The sequence below is a fragment of the Podarcis liolepis genome (genome assembly GCF_965112155.1).
Source record: "Podarcis liolepis genome assembly, chromosome: 17".
Classification (NCBI taxonomy): Eukaryota; Metazoa; Chordata; class Lepidosauria; order Squamata; family Lacertidae; genus Podarcis; species Podarcis liolepis.
Window position 1 is genome coordinate 38834030 of NC_139571.1, and position 27409 is coordinate 38861438.

Sequence of the window (27409 nt, forward strand, 5' to 3'; positions counted from 1 at the left end):
ACACATTTCCCCTTACTTTTTAGGAGGGGAAAAGTGAGTCTTATAGAGCAAAAAATACGGGAGGTTTTATTTTGTTTTTTTATCTTATATTTTGGAAATGTACATCCAGGTTATTTTTCCTTTACGTTTTTTGTGGGCCCCCAAGAGAGCGGGGCCCTAAGCTATAGCTTGTTTAGCTTATACGTAAATCAGGCAGGACCAGGCCAGGATTTTAAGATTTGCTCGCCCTCCTATAGCCAGATTGTCACATATACATTTTGCCCTCGAGCTTTCTGAACTTATTTACTGCTCTGCCCGCTACAATTGCGTCTCATTTTTATCTAGTTTTCAGGGGGGGGTGGTAAACCGCCATTGACCGTTGCTGTGTTTTTATGCCACCCGTTTATAGAGATTCTCATGAGGGAGAGATGCCCCTCACGAAGCCATTCGGGCGCCGTCTTCCTCACAGCGCAACCGAGAAGTGGGGGGAGGAGGAGGAAGCCGCCCGCGCGTGCGCACTATTAGTCCACACCGCCCCCTCAGCGGAGAAAGAGGGGAAGGGGGGGGGAGGGAGGTAGATCACGTGCGGCGCACCCCGCCAAGCCCGCCTCCTCGGCGCGCTGGTTGGCTTCCCGTTCCCGTCCCCCTCTCAGCCGGTTGGTGGCGCGGCGCCGTCGCTCTGGGGAGCTTTCCGTCTAAAAGGAGCGGGGAGGCGGCAGCGCTGGAGTTGGCAGGTTCGCGGAGGCCGGAAGTAGTAGCCGAGTCCGTTAAACGGTCTTTCCTTGGGCGCTCTTCGGCTTCCCGCTCCCGCGCGGCCCGTTTGCTTCCGTTGGCTCCTTCCTTCCTGCCCCGCCCCTCCCTCCTCTTGCGCCCACCATGGCCGAGTTCGATCTCTTCAGCTCCCCTCAGCCGGCGGCGGGAAACGGAGCGCTGGGCGGCGGCGGCGGCGGCGGCGGCGATGAGGACCCGGCCGCCGCCTTCCTGGCCCAGCAGGAGAACGAGATCGCGGGCATCGAGAACGACGAGGGCTACAGCATCCTGGAGAACGGCGAGGTGCCGGCGGGGATGCAGGAGGGGCTGTCCGCGGGTAAGCCGGCGGGGGGGGGGGGCGCGCGGAAAGCTGCGTTCACGTGATGGCTGGCACGTGTGAACGGGCTGACGCGGGTATAGTCCCTCCGCCACGGCTTAGAACTCTTGCAGTATTGGAGGGGGGGTGGCAACTATGGGGTAGCGCGTTCATGTGGCGCTTGTTCGGAGACGGGGCGGAGTAGAAGGTAGTGAGGTGTAGTGGTTAGAGCATGCTAAACAGTGTTCGAAACCGAGATATGAAAGCTTAGGAGCTAAATGGCACCTTAAACGTAGGTTATGGGCGCAACAATGGAATGTCTAGGCACACTTTTTTATAAGACTACAAAGCGGAAAATGAAGGAACTGCAGCTAAAATGTTATGTTCATTTCTCACATGGTCTAGTCCTTCCCCTGCCCGCCCGCCCCCCTAATATTCTTAAGAGCAGGGGTAGGCAACCTAAGGCCCGGGGGCCGGATCTGGCCCAATCGCCTTCTAAATCCGGCCCGTGGACGGTCCGGGAATCAGCATGTTTTTACATGAGTAGAATGTGTCCTTTTATTTAAAATGCACCTCTGGGTTATTTGTGGGGCATAGGAATTTGTTTATTATTATTTTTTCAAAATCTAGTCCGGCCCCCCACAAGGTCTGAGGGACAGTGGACCGGCCCCCTGCTGAAAAGGTTTGCTGACCCCTGGATTAGAGAGTCTTACCTGGGCGAGACCTGTGTTCAAATCCCCCACTCATGGCGTGACCTCGCGACGGAGGTCAGTCAATGCCTCTCAGCCTAGTCTACCTCGCAGGGTTGCTGTGGGGATGAGATGAGGATGGGCAGAACCATATGCGCTGCCTTGAGGTCCTCTGGAGGGAAATGCGACCAGTCAAGTGACTGGATCTCATCCGTTTGCATAGCCCGCTTTCGGCCCCACTTCTGGAACACGAGAATCACAGTACATACAAGCTGCTACTTATTACACTTGGCCGATTGCATGTGTGAACCGACATGATCTGCCTTTAACTGTTTTCTGTAGTAAATCAGTTTAAATTGTACAGCAGATCCAGCATTGTGTGACCCATCCAGGGGACTTTGTTCAACAAAATGTTCTAAGTCAATAAATAAAATACCATATTTTTTGCTCTATAAGACTCACTTTTCCCCTCCTAAAAAGTAAGGGGAAATATGTGTGCATCTTATGGAGCGAATGCAGGCTGCGCAGCTATCCCAGAAGCCAGAACAGTAAGAGATTGCTGCTTTCACTGCGCAGCGATCCCTCTTTCTGTTCTGGCTTCTGAGATTCAGAATATTTTTTTTTCTTGTTTTCCTCCTCCAAAAACTAGGTGCGTCTTGTGGTCTGGTGCGTCTTATAGAGCGAAAATTACGGTAATTATCTTTGAAATGTATAGCGCTTTGATTTAATGTTCTCCTTTAGTGAAATAAAAAAGATAACACGTTTATTAAAAACTTACCCACACCCAGAATTCTGCAGTTCAGATTTACTGCTTCTGAGGCAACCTCTACACACATCTTAAGGATCAATTCTATTCTGTCCTTGTAAGTTTTTGGATTCAGCTGGGTATATTTCTTAACTATTCCACCCTAAGTGAGAGGGAAACGCCATTAAGCTTCTCAGTACATACAAGCTGCTACTTATTACACTTGGACGATTGCACGTGTGAACCGACACAGAGAGGTCCTAAGGAGCTCCTCTTGTTTCAGGCAGAAAATCCAAGCTGCTTCACTCTCCTTGCGCCTCTGGTGTTAGTAAAAGCAAGAGTAGCCTTTTAAACAATGACCCCCAGCCCCCAAATTTGGTGCTTGATGCATTTAAATGGGGGGGAGGGCAGTGGTGGTTATTCAAGAGTCAAGGAGAGTTGGTGATGCAAAGGGGCAGGGCTACTGGTCTCTTATTCTCACTTCTCTGATTGCTACTCTTTAGTTTAGATCCCGATCCCAATTAGCTGGGAGCAGGCCCCATGGAATCCAATAGGACTTACTTCTGAGTAGACGTTGTTAGAATTGTGCTTCTAATTTTTTTCACTCTCCTCCCCCATCATTTTCATTAGTGGGCAGCTACCTTCCCTTCCCACATTTATTTAGGAAATGAAGTCCTCCAGTTAAAAAAAATAAATCACTTTTTTGGATCCACACCCAATATTATGGCTTCCCAGCATTTGGCAAGCCAGGAGGCTTTGGGTTGCTTATAGGTAGGGCTTGATGGAGATGCCCATCCCTGTGTTTATTTCATTTTATCTTCTCAGAAGACACACGCTCTCAGAACATGGCGACTCTTTTTAAATAATTTCACCAAAAATGCTGGCTTATACAGTATAGTGCATCTTAAATACGCAAAATACTCTCAGTAAACCTTTTACAACAGAGGCTACTTTTGCTGAGGCACATTCTGGTGATTGTGAATTGCAGTGTCAAATCTCACTTAGGGCTGTATAGCAGGCTAATGGGGGAGATGAGGCCATTAGCTGGAAAAGCTCAAGCCAAACTCTTAGTCACGTAGAATTATAGACTTGTAGAGTTTTATGGTACCCTGAGGATCATCTAGTCCAGGGGTCTGCAACCCGCGGCTCCGGAGCCGCATGTGGCTCTTTTACACCTTTGCCGCGGCTCCGGGACGGATACTAGCGAGGGGAGGAGGCGCATTGTGCGCCCCGACACTCCCCACTGTGGCGGGCGCTGTACTGGCTGTGACGTAGCATGGGGGCAGTGCGTGCGTTAGTCACGCACCGTCCCAACGTCACCTTCCCGCCCACTGTCAGATCGGAGGGCAGCGGCGTGCATGCTTTAAATGTTGCAATGGTTTTGCGGCTCCCAGCTGTTTTTTTCTTCGGAAACGGGTCCAAGTGGCTCTTTTTGTCTTAAAGGTTGCAGACCCCTGGTCTAGTCCAACCCCCGGTGGGGCTCAAACCACAACCTTGAGATGGAGTCTCATACTCTGCCAATCACCTGCTGTGCTAGTGTTGCTCAGGGTTGCAGTTGTAACCTCCCAAAGCTTAACCCCACCCACCCAGGTTCTTAAAAACATGACTCTCTTATTTTTGTCACTCAGTTTCTGCAGGTTTCATTATAGTAAATCTCTTCAATTCCGTCTTATCCTCTGTTGATAGATATTCTCTCGGTCATACTAAAGCAATAACTTGATCTGTTCTGTGGTTTCCTGTTGAGTTTTTTGATCACGTGACATAAGTCAGTTAACACAGCTCCAATATTTTATTTATTTATTTTAAAACTTAGACCCTGCATATTTTCAAGAAACCCTCAAGGTGTTGTTGTTTTTACAGCATTAAAATGGCCAGACAAGAGAGGGAGAGAGAGAATGCACACGCTATTTTATGGAATTTTGTTCATCTGTTTTATATATATCACAGTGGACTCTACTGGGGGAAGAAAATAATAAAGAACAAAATATAAATTATAGACATAATTATAAAGCATACAGATCAGCAGCATATAAGACGGTAATAATGAGAAATTATCATTAACAAAACTCCAGAAAGCAATTAAATAACAAAGCAGTGATCAAAAAAAGGAACAACAGTAATTATAGCAGCAAAAACAAAAGGGAATTGGAAATGTGGGTTAAGTAGTGCCTTAGGGAGAAATTCCTTTTTATATGAACATATAAAACATTATATGTTTTGTGGACTTGGAGGCTCTTCTGAGTTCTGAAAGGTGGTATAAATTGATTTTATAAAAACTGGAGGTGAAATAATTTGCAGCAACACAAGAGATTACAGCAAACGACTTAACACACAACTGCAAAGCTGTCAAATGTAATTTAGACTAGCACAGAACATTGGTTGCGTTGTACTCGCAGCAATGATAACACGTGATCACTTCCCTCTGAAGCATAACTCAGCCTAGATCTGCCCAGTAGCAATTTTTCCTTTCCTGTGAGAGCTGTCATGCCCACAACATTGGTGTCTTCTGCTATCTGCAGTTTTGGCTGATTATTCTCACTGAGAGGCAGGATTAACTATGGATTGAGCTAGTTCTTCAGGGGCTTCAGCGTCCTTATATCACCAGGACCCATCAGGATCATTATAGCCTCGGCCCAGTATAACTGAAGGAGCGTCTCCACCCCCATCGTTCTGCCCGGACGCTGAGGTCCAGCGCCGAAGGCCTTCTGGTGGTTCCCTCATTGCAAGAAGCAAAGCTACAGGGAACCAGGCAGAGGGCCTTCTCGGTAGTGGCGCCTGCCCTGTGGAGCGCCCTCCCATCATATGTCAGAGATAAACAACTACCTGACATTCAGAAGACATCTTAAGGCAGCCCTGTTCAGGGATTTTTTAACGTGTGACATCTTAGTGTATTTTTTGTCTTTGTGGAAGCTGCCCAGAGTGGCTGGGGAAACCCAGCCAGATGGGTAGGGTACAAATAAATTATTATTATTATTATTATTATTATTATTATTATTATTATTATTATCAGCAATAAATGAACTTGTCGAGTGCTAGAATGATTTGGGTAACGTGGTGGAGCCCAGTGAACTGAGTAGTACTGTATTTCTAAAACTAAAAGTACTGGGTTTCCTTTGAAACTTAAAAAAAAGAGAGAGACTGCTGGATATGGACTAATTCTTCAGAAAGTATTTCAGAGACATGAAGCAAACGGCTGATTCTCACTACTGACATTGCCAACTGGTTAGATCCATACCAGTGTCATCTCAGTGTACTCTTGAAACAAGTCTCTTGTATTCTAGGCATCTCTTAGCTCTTTTTAAAAAAAGAATACCTAGATGCAGGTTCATTGCAGCAGTAAATGAAAGTATTAAAATGTCTTAAGATAAAGATAAGCTGCCCAGTACTAGTTCCTTGGAGTGTGGTTAAACTGACAGCAATAGCCCAGCACCAAACATAAGTATTGGGCATAAATAACGCTGACTCTGCAGCCTTACCCAGCTATATTTCTCCCCAGTGAGCTCATCTCTGGTATATCTAGTGCAGCTGAAGGAACGTGATGTTGCAGGCAGATTTGGGGGAAGTAAGACATTGGTTTGGAGGCAATTAGACTTCCCCAGCCTTTGTCTTGTCTTAAAATGTTTCTCCTCCTACTCTCCTTTATATATAATTGAGGGCATTCCAGGTTTTAAGCACATGGATATGTTGCATGCCATGCCATACATTTTCTAGATTCTGGATGCTTGGCGTTATTAAATCAACTGGTTGACTTATCTTCCATCAGTGCAGAAAGGTGTTGGCTTCCTCTGGGACTGAAGCACATTTGGCGCTAGGAATTGGGAAAGCAAATGGTAAGGTGAAATGCAGCCAAACGAAACATCTGGTTTTTAAGAAGTGGCAGTTCTCTGCTGCTTCACTTTTTCTAAAAGCAAAAACCTCTGCATCATTAGGTTGAAACAGTTGATTGGAGAATTCCATAACTGCTGCCAGCTAAGAAAGAAAAGACGTTTGAGAGATGGATTCTTCTTCTCCCGCCCCTGTGGTTTTCAAATTGTAATCAGGAAAAGACAAGCTCATTAGTGAGATCAGTATTTAGCAGATCACTTGCCCATGCGCCACTGGAGAAGATGACGAATGGGTACCACTACGAGAGAGCATTGACCATGTTCTAAATCACTCTTCCATGGGTATGTGGTTGGACACTCAACATGGCCACTGGACTAGATAGGCATTTAGGCTGACCCAGCTCCAGTATTTTGCAGGGCAGCAATTTACACTTAACAGACCTAGTTAGTGCCACATGTGAGCCATGGGTATCTCTAGAACATGCCCCAGAAGCATCTGTAGCATGCTGGTGTAGTTTGGCAGATGCGCACAAGTTTCATCAACCCAGAAATGGTTTCCTGAAGGTAAATGTTTGAATAGCTACTGGCTTACTTTATTGGAGGTTATAGCACTGGCTGTTGTTTTTTAAAGCCCTAAATGGGTCACGACTGAGATATTGAAGCAATTGCTGCATCCTATATGGTCCTTCCTGTGTCTTAGGATCAGAAAGGGAGGCCCTTCTGTATGATCTGGTATGTTTGGCGGGCATATGAAAAAGGGCATTTCCCATTGTTTCACTAGGGTTGTGAAACCTGCTCTAAGGATATTTACCAGGACTGTTTTCCCTGGTGTCTCCTGAAGACTTTCTGGTTTCTTCAGGCATTTGGATGTGGTGTTAAAAGTGGCTTGACTTGCTCTTAATTTAAACTGCTGGTCGCTTGGGTTCTGCTTTTGAAAATGGAAAGGTGGGATCGAAATTAAGTGCCCCAATCTCAATAGTTTATTTACTGTTAGCACTTCAGAGAAAGACGCTTACTAGCACTATTGTCTTTGGCGAAATGACCCACACACTGTTTAAAAAACAGGAAATGGTAGTATAGAAAAACAATCTTTTGCACTATAATGGGAAAACATTTTCATGAAATGTGTGCTTTTTGTGACCAAGTACATGACTAATATGCTGATAGGAAGTTTGACTTGGACTTAATTCTTGTTTCAGGTGTACTGGGCCAAACCTTCAGAAATAGGATTCACTTTAAATCTGGACAGGCTCTTTCATCAACTTACAATAGTTGATGGATAGAAATAGGGCATGTGTTAATAACAAAGTTGCCATTTTATGCAAGCACAGTGGGACTTGCATTCCACTAAGCTTTTGAGGAAAGATAACCAACTAGACTTGCTTAAGAGGTGCTAATGAACTCTTTTTATCTTAGAATTCTGAAAGGCTTTGCTTATTTTTGCATGTAGAAGTTGCCTTTCTGCAGGTTGATATAAATAGGGAAAGAGAAGCAATGAAACTAGTTAAAACACTAACAGTACCCTCTCCCATTGCATACATGGCATTTGCCAGGATCCATCCCCTCTTCTGTTGAGGTGAGAGGTAAGTAGTAACCTGATTGGCTACCGAGATGCCTAAAAATTGTGTACCCCACCAGTGAATTTTTACTTTCATTTGTGATACACTGGTAAATAGAAATACGTTGGCAAAGGCTGTCCAATTTCTTTCTTAATGCAGAGCGAAATTAACTAGCTACATGGGGACGAACTGCTTTTTTGCACCCTTGTTAATTTTAAGCACTTAAGCAGGGAGAGCAGCTGGGGATTTTGTGGATTTACTTTTTATAACTCGTAACCTTCCAGACCATCTTATTCAATTTGTTGCTATTGAAATGTGTGGCTTGTGCCAAGCTCGACTCTGATTTGGAATGAAATACGGTATCCCAGCGGTAGTTGTGGCATCTTAGGTGCTTTATTGAAACTACAGTGTGAGTAAAATTACATAGTAAGAATGACTGTTTTACGAGTGGGTGTCTATGAAAAGATGCCCTGGAGTATTCTGTAAGAGAGCTGATGACTCAGTAGCTTAGCAGCATTTCTCATATCTAAAAAGAACAATGTGGATATCCTGCAGTGATAGGTGATGGAGAGAAAATAACATTTCTTCTGATTTTCTAAAACTGAATTTCCCAGGGATCTTAAAACACAGTTTGTATTACTACTGTCATTCTCATTTCTGGATATTCAATATAGATAAGCACTTCTAAAAGCAAATATTCAAATGTTTTATCATAGAATCATAGAATCATAGAGTTGGAAGAGACCACAAGGGCCATCGAGTCCAACCCCCTGCCAAGCAGGAAACACCATATAGAATCATAGAACAGCCATTGACAGATTCCTGTAGCTGTCAATATGACTACATCACCACATAGGCCTGGTTGAAATACTTACCTGGGCAGTAGTTCTTGGGAGATGGAAAGGTGGACATGCACCCTTCTCCTCTGTACACCTAAAGCATGGGTAGGCAAACTAAGGCCCGGGGACCCAATCGCCTTCTAAATCTGGCCTGTGGACAGTCTGGGAATCAGCATACATGAGTAGAATGTGTGCTTTTATTTAAAAGGCATCTCTGAGGTATTTGTGGGGCATAGGAATTCATTCCTTCCCCCCAAATATAGTCTGGCCCCCCAACAAGGTCTGAGGGACAGTGGACCAGATCTCTGCTGGAAAAAGTTTGCTGACCCCTGACCTAAAGTAATGTATTATAGTCTTTTACATGGAAATCCACATGTACAGTTATTCTTCTGAAATAAAGGGGCAATAAAGGATAATGGAAATTGAGTCTCCATGGAGCTGCTGCATAATATATTACTTTGGTTGCATTGTGGAGAAGAGGTTCATGCTCTCACATGACTGGATTGCAATGCAGGTGAGTGCCAGAGCTCTGCTCCGCATCTTCCCAGTGTGGGCCCCCATTATGTTCCCACTTCGGAACTTTATTTTTATTCTAAGAATATACTTATTGGCACACTAGTACTTCACTTATCTGCTCTTTTTGACCTTGAGCTGAGTGGATGAATGCTTTCCAGAGAAAGTGAATCTGTTAACTCTCTCTCCCCCAGTGCTTCTCCTCCTAGCTATTCCCCATCCAGTACTTCCCAGCTTCTCCCTTCTGAACTGTGTCCCTCTGCAAACCACTGTTCCAAATCTATACTATCATCCTGCTCCTGGGAAGATTCAGGATCGGGGAGGGGGAGGCTCCCACTATTCCTCCTCAGCATGGTCCCTGACATCCCTCCACTGGATCAAATGCCATTCTGTGCAGCATTAGATTTTAGAAGTAACCAAATAAGTAATTAGGAACGCGAGTGGCGCTGTAGGTTAAACCACAGAGCCTAGGACTTGCCGATCAGAAGGTCGGCAGTTTGAATCCCCGTGACGGGGTGAGCTCCCGTTGCTCGGTCCCTGCTCCTGCCAACCTAGCAGTTTGAAAGCACGTCAAAGTGCAAGTAGATAAATAGGTACCGCTCCGGCGGGAAAGTAAACGGCGTTTCCGTGCGTTGCTCTGATTCGCCAGAAGCGGCTTAGTCATGCTGGCCACATGACCCGGAAGCTGTACGCTGGCTCCCTTGGCCAATAAAGCAAGATGAGCGCCACAACCCCAGAGTCGGCCACGACTGGACCTAATGGTCAGGGGTCCCTTTACCTACTTCACTTATTTATCAGAGTAGACTGTGTGGGATGAAGAAACCATGCCTGGCCCCCATTTTTGAAAATATAAAGCCTGGCTGTTACCTGGATCTGTCCTGTGCCTTATGCATATTCCTGGTTATGCAAGAAGCAGATGTAAAGAGTCTTTAAATAAATTTTGCACGTTTTACTAGAGTCTATTGAAGCTAGACCAACATAAACTGCTTTTGCCTTTTATGTGCCTTTGAGAGAACACCATATTTAGCAGTTGAGGACAGAATCTGTTATTAGCAGAAGATGACTTTTTGCATTTTTGAGACTTGAGACTCCCTTAAACTTCTAGCCAATACTACACAATTGGGCTTCAATTTGTTTACCATAGTATCCTATTATATATGAACTGGGAAAGAGTGTTACCAGTGTGAGGACAAAGCAGTTGCTTTCTAGTCCTGGTTTGCTCCATTCCTCAAACCAGTTTCTCAGAAACTCTGGTTAAATTACTCAAACTGTCTTTAGCGTGCAGCTTTAAGGCTTGTGCACATTGTGGATTAATAGGGTGGACTAGTGAGTTTGCTTTTGTTTGCCTCTCTTCAGGCCTCTGAATTGCTGCGTTGGATTACAGTGGTACCTCATAAGACGAATGCCTCGCAAGAAGAAAAATGCGCAAGACGAAAGAGTTTTCCGTTTTTTGAGTCGTTCCGCAAGACGAATTTCCCTATGGGCTTGCTTCGCAAGACGAAACGTCTTGCGAGTTCTTGCGAGTTTGTTTCCTTTTTCTTAAAGCCGCTAAGCCGTTAATAGCCGCTAAGCCGCTAATAGCCGTGCTTCGCAAGATGAAAAAACCGCAAGACGAAGAGACTCGCGGAACGGATTAATTTCGTCTTTCGAGGCACCACTGTACTTTGCTCGGAACATTGTTCTAGCGGAAAGATGAGGTCACTGATATAGAGCCACATGTCGCATATATTTTCATGTTCCCCATTCTTGATGTTTTGCCACAAGGGTTGGCAATCTTTTAGCCCCAAGATCCACATAAAGCAGTGGCTGGGCAGTTTGGCGTAGGCTGGCACAAATGGAGGGTCACTATGAGAATGCCAGAAGCTCTAGTGTATCTTAAACATGTTCTTTTTTCTCTCTCTTCCCAATAATGTTTATTAATTTTCATACAAAAGCATTATTAAAAAAAAATAGACAATACTAAAGGGGAAAAGAGAAGAAAAAAAAGAAGAGAAAATAAAGAGCATAAAATACTTTCCACATCCCATATAATACTACATACACTAAAACTTAATTAGTTAATTAAAATCCATCTTCATAAACATATTACTTGACTTCCTCTGATCTCTTCCATCTGAATTTCCTTGTAATTAAATGTAGCAGTTTCCAATATCACCATTTGTTCTTTTTTGCCTTCCAATGCTATTCCCTGAGCACCACACAGCCATTGCTGTCATCTGAGTAGTATGAAGTGCATTTTAGGACAAAAAGTGCTAAATAGTTCCTACTTTGGCAAGGCTTGTGCAGCTTAGGATCTCTACTGGGCTTCATACATTTTGGTCTTACAGCTGTTTTTGAAGTACAGTACTCGTACCTTGGAAGTCAAACGGAATCCGTTTTGGAAGTCCATTCAACTTCCAAAACATTTGGAAATCAAAGCGCAGCTTCTGATTGGCTCCAGGAGGCTCCTGCAGCCAATTGGAAGCCGCAGAAGCCCCGCCAGACATTTGGCTTCCAAAAATAGTTTGCAAACTGGAACAGTCACTTCCGGTTTTCGATCGGGAGCCAAAACATTCTACTCCCAAGGTGTTCGGGAGCCAAGGTACAACTGCATCAACTTCATCATCATGTTAGTTTATTCATTTCCATAGTTAAACCATGGTCAAGATGGCTTACAAGATGAAAAGATTTGCTCAATTAAAAAAATGCCAGAAGTAGTCATAAGCAATAAATAAAGACATTTTAAAGTGAGGTTCTAGACTAGGGTTGGGGAACCATTTTAGTTCAAAGGCCACACTTGTTTGTTGTGGGGGCCACCAAAACACATCCATTCACCCATTCATTTTCTTACTCTTAACCTGCCACATTAAGGCTTGGAAAGAGATTCCTATTTCAGGATGCTTTTTTCAAGCCAGATTGTGTGGGGCCATTTCTGCTGGATGCGGCGGTCACGCTGTGCAGAGAGTTGCATCAATTCACATATCTCTCTAACCTTTGAACCTGCACAAAAAGTAGATTAGCACTGTTCTCGTATTGCCGATTGGTTGTGGTGAGACTGAAATGTAGTGGCTTTGTGTAAATCCCTTGCGTTCATTGCTGGGGTAAGAAGATTTGAACCTGGAACTCCTTGTAAGTCGCTTCTTTTGCTCTTAACAATTATGAAAATTGTACCTGCTTTTGTATTGGAAATTCCTTTTTAAAACCTTCAGGCTAAATGCATTTAGGTCTCTTAAAAGCCAGGATGGTGGCGTCAGTATTGAGTCTGTATCTTCACAGGACGGACCTGTGGTCTTGTTAGCATCGCTCAGTTTGAACCCATCTCAAAAAAGCAAATGTTGCTATGATGGTTTAGACAAGCGCTGCATATGCTCCAAATGAGAAAAAGGAAAGAGAAGAGGGAGCAAGGTTAGGAGAAGTATATGTGCTATCTTTGCCGTCTCAGGATGTTTTGTGGGCTGTATTGACTTCAACCTTCCTGTTCTGATAGTGTTTCCCCAAAGATAAGATGGTTTTGGATTTGTTAAAACAAAAACTGACCATGGGAAGCAGCTGTTTGTTCTTTCTGGCAGTTCTTGATAGCTTCTGTCTCCTTTGTTCTTAGTGTGTGGAAATAGGTCTTGCAAATGAATCTACACTTAGTTGATCCCTTGGAAGCTGAATGCCTTTAAACTCAAACCTTTTGGCTCCCGAACAATTGAAAACCGGAAGTGATTGTTCCGGTTTTCGGACGTTTTTCGGAAGCCGAATGCTTCCGTGAGTTCCGATTGGCTGCAGGAAGGTCGGATGCTTTTTAAAATAACTTTGTAGAGATCAAGATTATATTGCAGCAAGGGCAGGGTATTGGGGGTGAGGTTGAAAAGTAACGGGTTCCCCAAGATCGCCAAGTGTGTTCTGGATGAGCCTCGGAACAGGTTTTTTCTGCCTCTTGTTTGCCTCCAATCTACACCATCCTTTTCCAATTCCCTGTTGAGAGAGTGCCTGAAGCCTGTGTCCTCGCAGCTATGTAAAAACCCTCCAGTCTTTTCCCTCCTTACATACTCTTTGAACTGCGGTTATTGTCTGTAAAAACACTTTCTTGTAAAAAGAAAAGAAAGCTAACACAGATAAATTCTTCTTCTTCTGCAGATTCAATTGACGGGGTGACGAACGGTGATGTCTACCAGGTAAATGGAAGTGAAATGAGCTTTAAAGCAACTCTAGTTGTTGGATGACTCTCCCGATAAAGAGTTTTATTATTCCTCTGGCTTTTGCTCCCATCCAGACTGTCAGCAGATTTGCGCTCAATTGCTGTAATGGTGTTTGCCTCCTGCATGCCAGAGTTGGCAAAGGTCAACAAGCCCATTCTTTAACTGAACAAGGGTGGAAGGGCCAGGCAAAGGGTTTTGTGGGTTAAAAGCACTGTCAGTCCTCATCTGCCTCTCCACAGCCCACACACCCAAGAATGAGCAACTGAGGTGGATGAAAGGAAGAGCTCTAAAGGTTTCCATTACTGTCCTCATGGGAAGAGGTCATCTTTTGCCTCTGTCTACACGGAAGGAGAAGAAGCAGAGGTGCCTTAAAGCACAGGTGGAAAGGTGGGCTACATTTGTACCCCACCTTTCCACCAAGAAACTATGGGTGGCATATGTGGTTCTCCCCCTCCCTATTATATCCTCACACCAACCCATTGAGGTAGGCTGCGAGAGGCCCAGGTTTGCCCCAGTGAGCCCCATGGCTGAATGGAGATTTGAACCCGGGTTTGCCACCTGCTAGTCTGGCACACCAACTATTAAAGTATGTTGGTGTTTCGGCAGCAAGGGTGTCATACATCTGTCTGAATTTGTCCTTTTAAAGCAGCAGATGTACCCCTCTAAAAGTTTGGATTTTGGAAAGCTGTGCAGCCTAACTAATATGGGTTGTTGTTAAAGATCAGTGACATCAAACGTAATGATACTAGGGAAAATCCAACATGAACTGGGGATTTATTGTATCAGCTGCTTCTTTTCTTCCATCACTTTGTATTTTGGAGAGAATTGTTAGATAATTTGTCTTGTCTTGGTGCATTCTATAAAACGCAGTTTCCAAAACTTGGGTCTCCAGCTGTTTTTTGGACTACAGCTATCATCCCTAGGTAGCAAGATCAGGGATCAGGGATGATGGGAACTGTAGTCCAAAAACAGCTGAAGACCCAAGTTTCGGAAACCCTACTATAAAACAACAGTCTTCTGAATTCCACTGGCTTTCTGTAAAACAGGTGATGGGTAACCAGTGTTGTGGGATGGGTGGGAGAAAAAAGACTCATCAATATGTCAGTTTGACATGTTCCTTGGGTGCTTCTTTCTCTTCCTACTCCCTACACATTAATTGTTGCAGGGGTGCAGTCCAGGTACCTCCTACAAGCTAGTATTGTGATGGTTGCTGACACAAGAGTTGCTTCTAATCTGTTAATTAGGAGTGGAGGCAATGTAGGTTTACTATTTCATATAGGTGGGTAGGTAATCTGGATTAGCAGTTGAGCAGGTAGCTCTTTTTCTTAAAGACCAGCCAGAAACCCTGCTTTCTGCCCTTGTTTAAAACATTCCCCGCCCCCTTCATTTGAAGCTAATGTCTTATGACAGTCTCCCTGCACTAGTCATTTTGCTCAAACTTGACCGGTCCTCTAAATCTCTTCACCCTTGGATCCTGCTAATTTTTAAAGTTTTTTTTTTTACTACAAAAGTAGCACTACTTTAAGGAACCTCATTTTTATCCAATGGCTATTATAAAATGACTGATCTTTTTTGTGTGGTTCAAGGAGAGCAACGGTCCGACGGACTGCTATGCGGCTATTTCGCAAGCCGATCGTTTGCAGACAGAACCAGAGAGCATCCGCAAATGGAGAGAAGAGCAGTTGGAGCGTCTAGAAGTACTTGGTAAGGGCCAAGGAACATGCGCACTTCTACCCTAGCTTCTGACAAGACCTAAAGAGCAGTGACGGTGCCTCCATCCCTTGTTCTGAGATGCAGTCAAGGGCCGGTTTGACCTCCATCCCAGTGTGAATAGCAGAATTGGTTGGGATCTCCTTAAATGCACCTCCCTCGTTTTTGCACATAAGAGGAGAAATCTATTAGCGTTTCTGTTGCAGTTCTGTTGCCCTCTGCTTGCAATTTGCATAGGAGACCATGTCTTTTTTTTTTTTATAAATTTTTATTTGGTTTTCTGCTTTTATAAAGACAAAACATACACAAAGAAAAAACAAAAGACAAAAACATGTATAAAATCAGCAAATCCCCATTTCATAACCTTGTTCCCTGACTTCCCCCCACCCCCCCTCATGCATCCCAGTTTCAAGATTATGTCAGCAAGTTGATATTTCTCCTCTTAACAATCTTATTCATCTTATTTCCTTTTTTATAATAAAAATTAATTTTCATAAGTTGGACTTAAGTTCTCTTCCATCGATTTTCATTTTATCTTAATTAAGAGTCATCTTAACCAAACCTAAAAGTCTTGAGAGTTTTTAAGAGTCTCTTCTTCCCTCCCTCCCATCCCCGGTTTTTGTCCCTTCCCAATAAAAATCCAAATTCGAAGTTTTCAGCCTGGGTTCCTCACGTCCGAGGCTTTCAAATCTATTTCCGTTCCTCTCCGCCTGTCCTGTTGGTAGTCCTTTATAGCAGTCGTCAGATCTGGGAAAAGTTCTTTCACCATCAAAGTATGTCCTCTTCCGACAAGAAGATTCAAAGGTAGCTGCTGAAGTATTTCCACAAAGTCTATCTCTTCCAAGTCTAAGTCCAAACGGAGGCCCCAATCATATTTCTTTATTTTAAATTCCTGTACTCCATTTTGTCTTGGGGCCTCCTCCTTCTTCTTCTGTATCTCTCGCAGACTTGTGGTGTATATGTTCCCAGCGTCTCCTTGCTTGTATTCCACAGATGTCAACTTTTGGTTGTTGCTTCCCAGGATTACTTCTTCTTTTTCTTGTTGTTTAGTCTCTTCCAGCTCTGTAGATATTGTTTCCCAATCAGCTGTGGATTCTTTCTCATTAAGGTCCTCAATACAAAGAGCAGAGTTGCCTGTTCCCAAGGTCATAGTCTCAAGTTGTTTGTTCATGGCCAAGCTCTGCTCCTGTAAGATTCCCACCAATTGAAACATCCTTTCGATTTCCACTAGTAACTTTCCTTCCACAGCCATTGTATCCATTGTAGTTTCACAGAGTTCCCCCTAGGGGGAATCTTGTTACTTATTTGCCTTTTCACCAACAATCCTTTAACTGATTATTATTACTTTGTTTCCAACAGTTTCAGCTCAATTATAACTCGTCTTAGTCCATAGGAATCTTAAATGGCAATTTCTCACTTTAAACCGCCCGTTTGGCAGCTTTGACAGCTGTCAAACTCCGCAGCTCTAACGCAGGCACAGAGGCAGGACGTTCCCGAGCCCGGGAGGGGGGGTTGTTTAAAACAAAAGGAAGGTTTCCAAAACTCCACTCTCCTGCACAAAATTTCCTTTAGTAAAATCTTGAAAGTTAGTGTCCTTTTTAACTCACCCCGCCAAGGGTAGGCTCTCCAGCTTATCTCTTGTGTCGTTGCTTAGATCAGTGTTTCCCAACCGGTGTTCCGCGGCACACTAGTGTGCCGTGAGACACCGGCTGGTGTGCCGTGGGAGGGAGGCGGGCGAGTCGGGCGGCGAGAGGCGGCGGCGGCGAGGATCCGCGTCGAGCCGGGGGCGGCTCCGCGGTGCTGGTGCCGAGCGGCGGGGCAGCGCGCGCAAAAGGGAGGCGCGCGAGACAGCGGAGGAGGAGGAGGCCGGCATGTCCGGGCAGCAGCAGCAGCAGCAGCAACTCCCGGCGACGGCTCCTCCTCCGCCCGCTATCGCCGCCACCACCACAACAGCCGCTGCCGCCGTCCCTCAATCCCTCGCTCTGCTGCCTCCTCCCACCCCGGCAAGGGGAAGGGAAAAAACTTTAACTTTTGTGCGTCCCTCCCGGCGTGACGCTGCGCGCTGACGTCACGGGGCGGGGCTTTAATGGTGGTGTGCCGCGAGATTTTTTCCCGGTAAACAGGTGTGCCGTTGCCCAAAAACGTTTGGGAAACACTGGCTTAGATGGTCTGCAAGGGGGGGGGTGCGGACTTCCTTTTAGCACACCCCCCGGTCGTCTCCAATTGAAGGTAAAATTTTTATAAAGTCCCAATCCGTCTTACTCACGGGTGATTCTTTCAGTCCAAATTTTCAAGGAAGGAAGTCAGCGCTCTCCGGTCATGGCTCGCGGCTTCGCTCCACCGAGGTAGCGATCGACTCTCAGTGCCACGCCACCCCCGTATCCCCTCCGCAGCCTTTAAAAAGGCTCTTTGCGAATCAGGGGGGGCGCTTAAGGCACCCGCCGAGTCTTCAGTCCGCAGGCTTCCGCGCCTGCGGTTTTTAAGGGTCCCCGCGTCGCCGGCGCGGCAAAGACCCGTCCTTGGTGGAGCCGATTCCCTCCGGAGCTCGGAGGGAATCCGCCATTTCCAGATCGCGTCAACCCGGAAGTGATATAGGAGACCATGTCTGAACAGCCTCAGCACTGGGCCCTGCACTAGGGACTAGATGAGAAAGATCCTGGAGACTGTTGCTCATCGTCAGACTCTCCGTTGCCTTTCCCTTCTGTAGCTCCCTTTTGCCGTAATGGCCCGTTTTAAGAATTAGTGCCCTTCTTCAACACAGGAGAGAAGCCTGATTCCTTATTGCCTTATGTATAGCTTCCTATGGGTAAGCACAGAGTACACAATCAAATTTCTTGCCTGTAGTAACTCAAACTCCTGGAAATTAATGTATATGTTATATAGTTACCCCTATCTTGTATATTTCTCCCTCTGCCAGTTATGAGGGAGGGGTTGCATTGGCAATGCCAGCTTTAGTATCCTGAACTCCTAATCTGGGCTGGGTGACCAGCAGCCCTCTAGATCAGGGGTCAGCAACCTTTTTCAGCCGTGGGCCGGTCCACTGTCCCTCAGACTTTGTGGGGGCCGGACTATATTTTGAAAAAATAATAATGAATGAATTCCTATCCCCAACAAATAATGCATTTTAAATAAAAGCACACATTCTACTCATGTAAAAACACCAGGCAGGCCCCACAAATAACCCAGAGATGCATTTTAAATAAAAGGACACGTTCTGCTCTTGTAAAAACACGCTGATTCCAGGGCCGTCCGCCGGCCGGATTGAGAAGGCGATTGGGCAGCATCCGGGCCTTAGGTTGCCTACCCCTGCTCTAGATGATGCTAGACTCCAACACCATCCATAACTGTTGACCGTGGAAGTTGGGAGTCTACCAACCTCTAGGGGAAGCCTCAGTTCCCCCTTCCTTACATGACTCCTGGCAATCTTAGTCAACTGATCCTCTGTCTGCCCATACATTGAAGCAACTCTTGCAACCCAAGGGGCGAGGGACTTCTCATTTTTTTAAAAAGAAAGAACAAATGAGAGCAGAGTTAAGTGGTTAAGAACTGCTGTGGGTGTTGGTCAGTCTGGTGAACATTTGCAAAATTACATGGATTGTTTGGGAAATGGAGATAGAACAGACAAACTTGTGCTACCGGTTGAGCTTGTATACCTGAAGCTAATGCTTAGCTGTGGATTCAAAGCACTGAACCCCTCTGTCCCTGCTCCAACAGCCCTTTAATCCAACACTGTTACTGTCAACACTGGGAGCATTTCGGATATCAAGCTGAGTGGTTTCTGCTAGTGTGGTGACTCTTCTCCCTCCAGCAGCTCCCTGCCTCCCAAAGCCTTTGCCTACTTATAGTTCAGAATCTTAGCTATATTTAGCTCTGAGAGCAAATGTCCATTCATTCTCGTCTGCCTCTGTTTTAAAAGATGCAAACTCTCGAAAGCAAGAAGCAGAGTGGAAAGAGAAGGCGATCAAGGAGTTGGAGGAATGGTATGCGAGACAAGACGAGCAGCTACAGAAAACGAAAGTGAACAATAGGTAAGGAGGGTTTGCCAGCTTTTTTTGTGGAGGGGACTGAGAGGTGGCTGTGGATCAGCTGCGGCCCAGATGGCATTCTCTGGTGTATGGCCCAGTGCCAGCATGGTGTTGGCCCCCTGCAAACCATAAATAGTAAGTGGGAAGCCAGCCTCCAGAATACCCACCCCTATGTCCTCCCTTCTCTTGTGTGAATTCCTCTGCCACTCCCTTCCATTGCTTGCCATTTTTTACTTTGGTACGGTTATTACACTAAATGATGGGTGAGGCCTGTGGAGGGAATCCCCTTCCTTGGACAGAAATGGCAAGGAAGCGGTTATTCCCAAGGTTAGGTTTGTTGTGATTTGCAGGGAGCTGCCATTGTGCCTGCACCGGATCCCTTATGATAAGCCCGACTGTTGCCAGAGTCCTGTGGGTACTGCTCCCGAAGATCAGACCTTGGTTACGACATGCTGCTATTTGTATAGGCAGAACCCTGTAACATGCAAGTTAAGAATGGCATATTCCTTGTACAATAATGGGGAAGGCAAAAGAAGTACAGTGGTACCTTAATCCGTTCTGGAAGTCCTTTCCAAAACCAAAGCGTTCCAAAACCAAGGCACGCTTTCCCATAGAAAGTAATGCAGAATGGATTAATCCATTCCAGATTTTTAAAAACAACCCCTAAAACGGCAATTGAACATGAATTTTACTATCTAACAAGACCATAGATCCATAAAATGAAAGCAATATTCAATGTACTACACTATAAAATAAATAAGACAGTATTGTAGATGATTAAAATTTTTAAAAAACTTACCTGCACTGATGATAGTCATTGTTTGGATGAGGGCCTTTTATCCATTTCTGCAGTCACACAATCAATCAATTAGTAGCTGAAATGGGTTCCACACAGTCACAAAAACAAATTAACTGAAAAAGCCTCAAAAACAAAAACAAAAAATAAATACCAAAAACAATAAGCGCCAAACTTAAACCGTTGCGGACGTCGTTTGACTTCCAAAATGTTCAAAAACCAAGGCACAGCTTCTGATTGATGCAGGCACCCCGGAAACAATAGCCAACAGCAGCATCGGACATTTGGCTTCCAAAAAATGTTCCAAAACCAGAACAATTACTTCCGGGTTTTGGGCATTTGAGAACCAAGCTACCCCTGTATTATGATGCTGAGCAGTCCTTCTAAGACAGGGGTCTGCAACCTTTAAGACAAAAAGAGCCACTTGGATCCGTTTCCGAAGGGGGAAAAAACTGGGAGCCACAAAACCATTGCGACATTTAAAACAAATATATCTCCGGAGCTGCGATCTGACAGCGGGTGGGAAGGTGACGTTGGGACGGTGCGTGACTAACGCACGCACCGCCCCCATGCGACGTCACAGCCAGTACAGTGCCCGCCACAGTGAGGAGTGTCGGGGCGCACAATGCGCCTCCTCCCCTCGCTAGTATCCGCCCCGGAGCCGCAGCAAAGATGTAAAAGAGCCACATGCGGCTCCGGAGCCGCGGGTTGCAGACCCCTGTTCTAAGAGCTACATGGTTCTTTCCCATGTGTCCTTAAAAAAACCAACAACCTAACTCTGCTCATGGCAAGTCTGGAAAAGGAAAAGGCGACATGCTGAATTCAGAATACTTGTAGTTTCTCATGCCAGCAAGGTGAACAGGCCTTATCGTGCAATTCAACACGATCATGAAACTAGGCCACACAAGCTGCTCAACAGCCTCCCATGCTGTGTAGTAATCCTCTTTTTATTAAAGGGGCTTATTTCTGTAGTAGTTGTGATTCTTCAGGGCAAAAGTCTTTTTCAAAGAGAATGAGTAAAAGAAAAAAATTGCAGGGTGTAGCCAAATCTTTGAGCATGTCTCAAAAGAGGAGTTAGAACTCTAATGGTGATTAGTCCTGGGGAAGCCAGTGTAGAGCCGGATTGCGTTGCCAGTTTTATGCCAGTATTAATTTAAAACACTTGGCATTGTCTGGGCTTTCTTCTCAAGCCGTACGCATAATAATGGCAGCAATGATTCACTAGGACTCAGGCAAAATCCACTGGGTGTCCTCAGCCGATGGAAATTGGCGGAACCAGTGAGACTTCAGCAGAACACGAATGCATAGTTGTATTCAGTGTGTCTTACCCTGAGAGCCTTTTTTGCATGTTTGTTGCTGAAGGCCTCCTTTATAAATCAACTAACGAAATAAATACTCTGTTGTAGGACTCCCTGAGAAGCAGTAAGCAGGCCACTCATTTAATTGAGCTTAAGTGTACTTTGCTCTCTGCTTACGGTGTATTGACTCAAGATATTGTGGGCGGGAGTATCTTAGAGGAGGAGATTTTGTAGGACAAAATCTGATGATGATGGTATAAATTAGCAGGGAGGTAGCCTGGTCTTTGTCTGCTTATTGCACTTAGCTGATCATTTGTTCTGTCCTTTTTGCCTTTCATTCCCCCTGCCCATGACTTTCTATAAACAGGTAACTGTCTTTTATCTTAAGAACCAACTCTCATATCTAGAAGAGACCTGCTTCCTTCTTGTTGAAAACTACAAGCAGCCAAAGGGGGAAAGCAAAATTCTGTCATTCCTCAAAAATGTTCAGGGTGGGGTGCCTGAAGTCACCTTTTCTGTTTTGCCAACAACCTCTGATGTGTTTTAGGCTAAAATGTGGCCATTTATCCAAGGCTGTAGATGGAGCTTTGTGGCCAAAATGTGGATTTGAACCCAGGGCATCCTAGTCCTATTTACTAGTGGCAGATGAGTCAGTGGTTGCACAGGTTTTTGAACCCTGCTTTTTCATAACCTAGTAAGGCAGCTGGGTCTATAAAACCAACAAGTTAAAAATATTACCAAATCCACAGTACGCTATTTTTGTTTCAGGTGACCAATAATTCAAATTAATACTAATATATTCCTGTTTAGGATAGTTCAGAAGTCCTATAGCTGCATTTCTTCTTATTTATCCCCCACTTTTTCTTAACAGATCAGTAAAATATTATCCCCCCCACCCCACCCCCAAAAAAGTCCTATAGCGTTCAGTTACCTTGGATTGGTCATGACATTAAGGATTACCATATTTTTCCATGTATAACATTCCCCCTTGTATAAGACGCCCCCTATTTTGGGGGACTCAAAATTAAGAAAATGGGGAGGAGATTGCCCTCATGTATAAGACTACCCCCCTTTTTAAATCATTATTTTTAGTATAAAAAAACACCTAGTCTTATACATGGAAAAGTACAGTATTTCTTCACTTAATTGCTAGGCTCTTAAGACAGAAAACTGAACTTGTCTCTTACTTAGCTAAGTTTCGCAGTGCTGCAGTTTTGAAACTCGTACAAATATGTGAACTGTTTAAAATGGGGGACGACATGACAGAGAGCACAGATGTCACAGGGCAGTTTGCTGGTGCAGACATAATTCTTACCTGTACCAACCACGGTCTGCAGATTGGGAGCCAGCCTTGTGAACTTGTGCTCATTTGCTTTCTGGCGCAATTCTCTTCCTTCCTTGGCCTTAACCAGAGCACTAACACAAATGCCTAATGCAAGCCCAGGGCCCTTGTGAGTCACAGTTTACAAATCTATTTCAGTAGTTACAAGCAGAGTGCCTTGGTTTGCATTGGTGCACCTGTAATACACAACCACAAGGAAGGCCTGGGCTGGGAGGGGTGGTGTGGTTGAGTCCGACTCTCCGTATGAAAATTATGGTGTGTCGGGAACCAGCCTTCTACCTGCTCTGCACCAGAGCATCCTTTTAACGATGCTTAAACCATTTTCTTAATATTTTTCCTGCCTGGGAATTTCTTAATATTTCTAAGGTCTTGTTGCATGTTTTAATATACTAAGCCTAATACGACTACAGCTGTTTTTTCCTTCTGCTTATTCTTCTCTTTTTCTCTCCTGCCTGCTTGCCTCTTCTGTGGACCACCTTGCCACCTAGGGTGGCAGACGAAGCTTTCTTCAAACAACCCTTCGCTGACATGATTGGTTATGTGTATGTTGCCTAACTACTGTTTTGTTCGTTCGTTTGAACCATTCTCCATCAGCTTCAGTTAGCACTTCTGAGCTGTGAGGCTTACTGTTCTCAAAGCGTCCCGAGAACAAACAACTTGGGGCAGAGAGGCACGTTCTGCAATAGAACAAATCACAAGGATCCAGGATGTGGGGAGGATGTGGGGCAGGGCGAGTAGAGCTTTCATTCATAAGATGGAAAGGCCTATTTAGTGGTGGTGATAAAGTAGGAAGGAATACTGAAGCTCAGCGATGGCCATCTGGCTTCTTTGCAGCCACATCTGGTCCATGAAGCAATTCATGGGACCCTTGGCTGTCCTACCAACTTTTAATCGAGAGTATAATGAAAGTTTACAAGTAAAACTGAAAGAAGGAAGAAGGGCTTCCTAAGCTGGAAGGAGAGATGTTCCACAGCTAATCTTTTTCTCATTTGGCTTTTGAATAAAATGCTGAGGACTTTAATTTCTGGGTGGCACAGATGATGAGCCATGAAAGGATGTAGATTGTACTGCAAAACAGACTTACCCCCTAGTCCAGGGGTCGGCAACCTGTGGCCCATGAGCCACAAGCGGCCCACAGGGGTTGTTTAAACGGCCCATGAGCCACCCCCGAACCGAGCCGCCTGCTTGGCGAGTCCCCATGCGCGATCCGACCCATGGAGCGATCTCCACGGCAGTGAACCAGCCCAGGCGAGGTAAACCTTGCCGGCCCCTGCCTAGTCTGACAGCTGATGAGAGAACAGCATGGTTTCTATTACCATATGGGAGTTGGCCATCCATGCTGTGGCTGAAATAAAATGGTAGGATTGAGCATTGCTTGCTTCTAAATCACACTGCTGAGTTCTGTAAGTCTTTTAGGAAGCGGGTCTGCCTGAAAGGTAGCTGTCAAAGGTATGTTGGAAAGGAAATGCCTCTATATCATAGTGCAGTTGAGATTTTCCCCAACTAAATTAAGCTGACAGGTATTTGGAAATTTGAAGATTGGAAGAACCAGTGGTTGGTTATTTCTGTGTGCCAGCAGCTAGGTGCTAAACAGCCACATATTGCGCAGTTTAGAAATCTGGCCATATAAAGTTGAGTGCCAGGAGCATGTCCAACTTCAGAGCTGCATCTGTGCTATAATAGTTTTAAAAAGCTGTGCTTGATGAGCAGTAAGTAGTATATAAAACACAGGATAGGAGTCAGTAGGGAGTGCAGAAGGCTTGGATGTGTTTTATCAAATTAATTGATTAAAATGCCAATTAAGTTGGCATGAAGTATGGTAGGACTGCTATATACTACATGAATAGGTCAGATTTGTTGCACTGCATATAGAGAAGAAATAACCAGTATCTTTCTATTTCTGGAAGTTAGACTTTTTTTACTCTAATATTAGATTCATTTGGCTGATATTCTTCTACACCAACCTCAAATCTACAGGATGACCATTTCCGTACTAGGAGTGCTTGCACATGTGATGTTTCTTGGTTGGTTGGTACTCTGAATTAGGAAGTCTTCCACCCTGCAGTGCACATACTGAGAAGGTGATGGTCCCTATGCTGGTTAGTGCTAGTCAAGACTGAGGAGCAGGATCGTTATAGGAAGCTGAGCTGTTGCCTTGCCAAATAGTGGCAATGCTTCTAAGCCCACCCTTCCCCAGCCTTGGCTCCTGATACGTTGATGGATTACAAAACCTGTCATCCCCAGTCAGCACGGCCAACGGCTGGGGATAACAGGAGTTGCTGTCCTGCAACATCCGGGGACCCAAAATTAGGGAAGGCTGCTCCAAGCAATGAAAAGGAGCAAGAGCAACACAGTGCCCTTGTTGCTTGTTTCGTTTTTGAAAGCCGTCACCCGAGTGACAAGATCAGGAGGCGGCAGAAGTTGCTCTGCCTCCCACTTCGTGGGGCAAGCTTTATTTGATTGACATGGCCCCACCCAAATGACCCATTGGGAAATAGCAGATCAAACTGGGAACCCCTTATACATCAGATCCTTCCTGTTTCACAGCCTGCCTGGTCCACCAGGAGAGATTCATGACAGCACCTGAAGAAGCAGATGGTTCTTGCATGCAAGTTTCTGTTTCGTGTCTTGTATTTAAAGCCCACCCCCCTACCGGTGGAGATTTGGTTTGACAGTTACCTAGAACAGTGTTGGACTTGTGAAATGCTGGACTCACAGGTGCCCTTTTCTGTTAATGCAGAAGGGCTTGTTTCCCGTAGCCAGTGGGGGAGAAAATTCTGCAGTGCCGTTGCTGCAGGATAACATGGGTGGCATGTTTTCCTGACTGTAGACGGTGCTGCAAGAGGTGCATGCCTGGCCAGCTTTACTTATCATCTGCATTATGCTCATTTTCATTTTCTATATCTGACTTAAACTCTCCTTTTTGTTTCTCTTCACCTTTAAGCACAAACATAAACCATCCTTGCTACAGCCTAGAACAGTTAAGTAAATTCTTCACTGCCCCTTAAGTGTCTTGTCACATGAAATAGCAGTGTTGTAGTGACCCCCTCGTCATCAGTGGTGTTTGTAAAATACAATCATCCTTGTGAACTGTGCTTAACCTCATGGGATCCATCATCATTGCTTCTTTTCTGTACTGCTTGTTGGAGTAGATGAAGTCATCCTCTTCCCTCTCCCATAATTAGGGTGCTCACGGCATCCGCCCATGTGTGAAATCCAGGGCATCACTGTTTGCTTTAACTAGACGTTGGGGGTGGGAATCATTTTGTTCATGCAATACGGTTAGCAGTGCACCAGTGTTGGAAGGATAACATAGATTCTTACAGAGATGTCCACTGAGCACAACTGTGTGTATGGAGGAATAGGCAAAGTTATCCTCTGAGCTGACCTTTTGTTGATCTCCCCTGCTCCAACCGATACCATCAAGTCCATAGCACTTACAAGCATGAGGCCTGTGACTCTTTTGCTGCTTCACCATAGCATTGGAAATGCTGTCATATACTCTCTTACACGATGGTTTTGTGAGCCTTGGAAATGGTGGCATTTGAAAACTTTAAGGGCAGTTTTTGGTACAAATTCATAGCACACTCAACCGAGATGGTGAGCCCTCCCCGCAAAGAAGAATCTGTGCCCTATCCAAAACTTGAGGATGATAAGGAGATTGGAATCTTGCCTGACCCTACCAGTTAATCTGAATTCTGTGCATTGGATAATGTCATGTTTGCATAGGGACCTCTGCATGTAAAGTCCACCCTTTTGGGCCCTGATTACATAAACTGCACACCTTGATTTTGTGGCAGTCCCAGTCTCCCTTGCTATACATAGCCGGTGTACCCTTGAACAGCATCATGAAGGTACCTTGTAGTTCAAGGCTGGGTTTATACTGTTCGCTTAAACTAAACACCTGTATTCCAAAATTTTACTTGGCTTCTCCAGTCCTGTGGGCCCGACTCGCTACCCAGTCTCCCTTGTCAGGACTTTTTGGGGAGGAGGATGTGGGGGAAGACCTCAAGGTGCTACAGTTGACTTGAAGCCCATTGTGTGTAGGCGCGAGGGATGGGTTCCAGGAAGCAAGGGGCTCCTGGGGGCAGGGAATGTCCACGGATGAAATCAAACATTGCACTGCATTGCTTCTAGGGCAGCTGAAGAAGCCTTTGTGAACGATGTTGACGAATCTTCCCCAGGCACCGAGTGGGAACGTGTGGCTCGGCTCTGTGACTTTAACCCCAAGTCAAGTAAGCAGGCAAAGGATGTGTCCCGCATGCGCTCGGTGCTGATTTCACTCAAGCAGGCTCCGCTGGTTCGCTGAAGGGGAAAGCGCACGCCACACTACAAATGCAATATCTTTAACTTTACTCAGAGAAGCTGTGTTTGCAGTAATTGGATTAATTATGTTTCAATGTTTTTTGGGTTTTTTTTTTTGTTTGGGACCAAACCTCATGACGTACTTAGAGTTTGATCATTGTTTTGTGATTGCATGTTTTTTTTTCTCCTCCTCTCCCCCTTATCCGTGTCCTCCTGGTTGTACATTACTGGGGAGAGACGTCAAGAACTGTAGTCTTTGGGCTCTCTGGCGCAGAGACTTCACTTTCAGCTGTACTGAAAATTAAAGATCTGTTTAAGCGGCACTCTTGTGTGGGATTTAGTAAGTCAAGGCAACTTTCTTGTTAAAGCTTGCACAGTAGCTGGGCTCGGGCCTGTATGGCTGCTAATTTTAAAGAATGTGTTTCGAAGGTAGGGCAACCAAAATGGTCAAAGGCCTGGAAACGATGCCTTATGAGGAACGGCTAAGGGAGCTGGGGTTAAGGGGTGATATGATAGCCATGTTCAAATATATAAAAGGATGTCACATAGAGGA

The 27409-nt window shown here is 45.1% G+C and overlaps 1 protein-coding gene and 1 long non-coding RNA gene across 4 annotated transcripts in view; one reads left to right on the forward strand and one right to left on the reverse strand.

The window, feature by feature from the left end:
* Positions 1 to 639: 639 nt before the first annotated feature.
* CLTA (clathrin light chain A) lies at positions 640 to 27179 on the forward strand. 3 transcript variants are annotated; one of them, XM_083482016.1, is made up of 7 exons: positions 644 to 1066; positions 13319 to 13356; positions 14967 to 15084; positions 19007 to 19118; positions 23040 to 23093; positions 25496 to 25531; positions 26689 to 27179. In XM_083482016.1, exons 1-7 carry the CDS (start codon positions 856 to 858, stop codon positions 26858 to 26860), a joined length of 741 nt encoding a protein of 246 aa, XP_083338142.1. In that variant the 5' UTR covers positions 644 to 855; the 3' UTR covers positions 26861 to 27179. The 3 variants fall into 3 exon arrangements, with proteins under 3 accessions (XP_083338144.1, XP_083338142.1, XP_083338143.1); XM_083482017.1 differs by lacking the exon at positions 23040 to 23093; XM_083482018.1 differs by lacking the exons at positions 23040 to 23093; positions 25496 to 25531 and having other exon boundaries at positions 640 to 1066.
* LOC310696537 overlaps positions 8877 to 27409 on the reverse strand; it is a 243674-nt gene continuing 225141 nt past the window's right edge. The window contains exon 2 of the long non-coding RNA XR_014520623.1: positions 8877 to 8965. This is a non-coding gene — a long non-coding RNA (uncharacterized lncRNA). The remainder of the gene's footprint in view (positions 8966 to 27409) is intronic.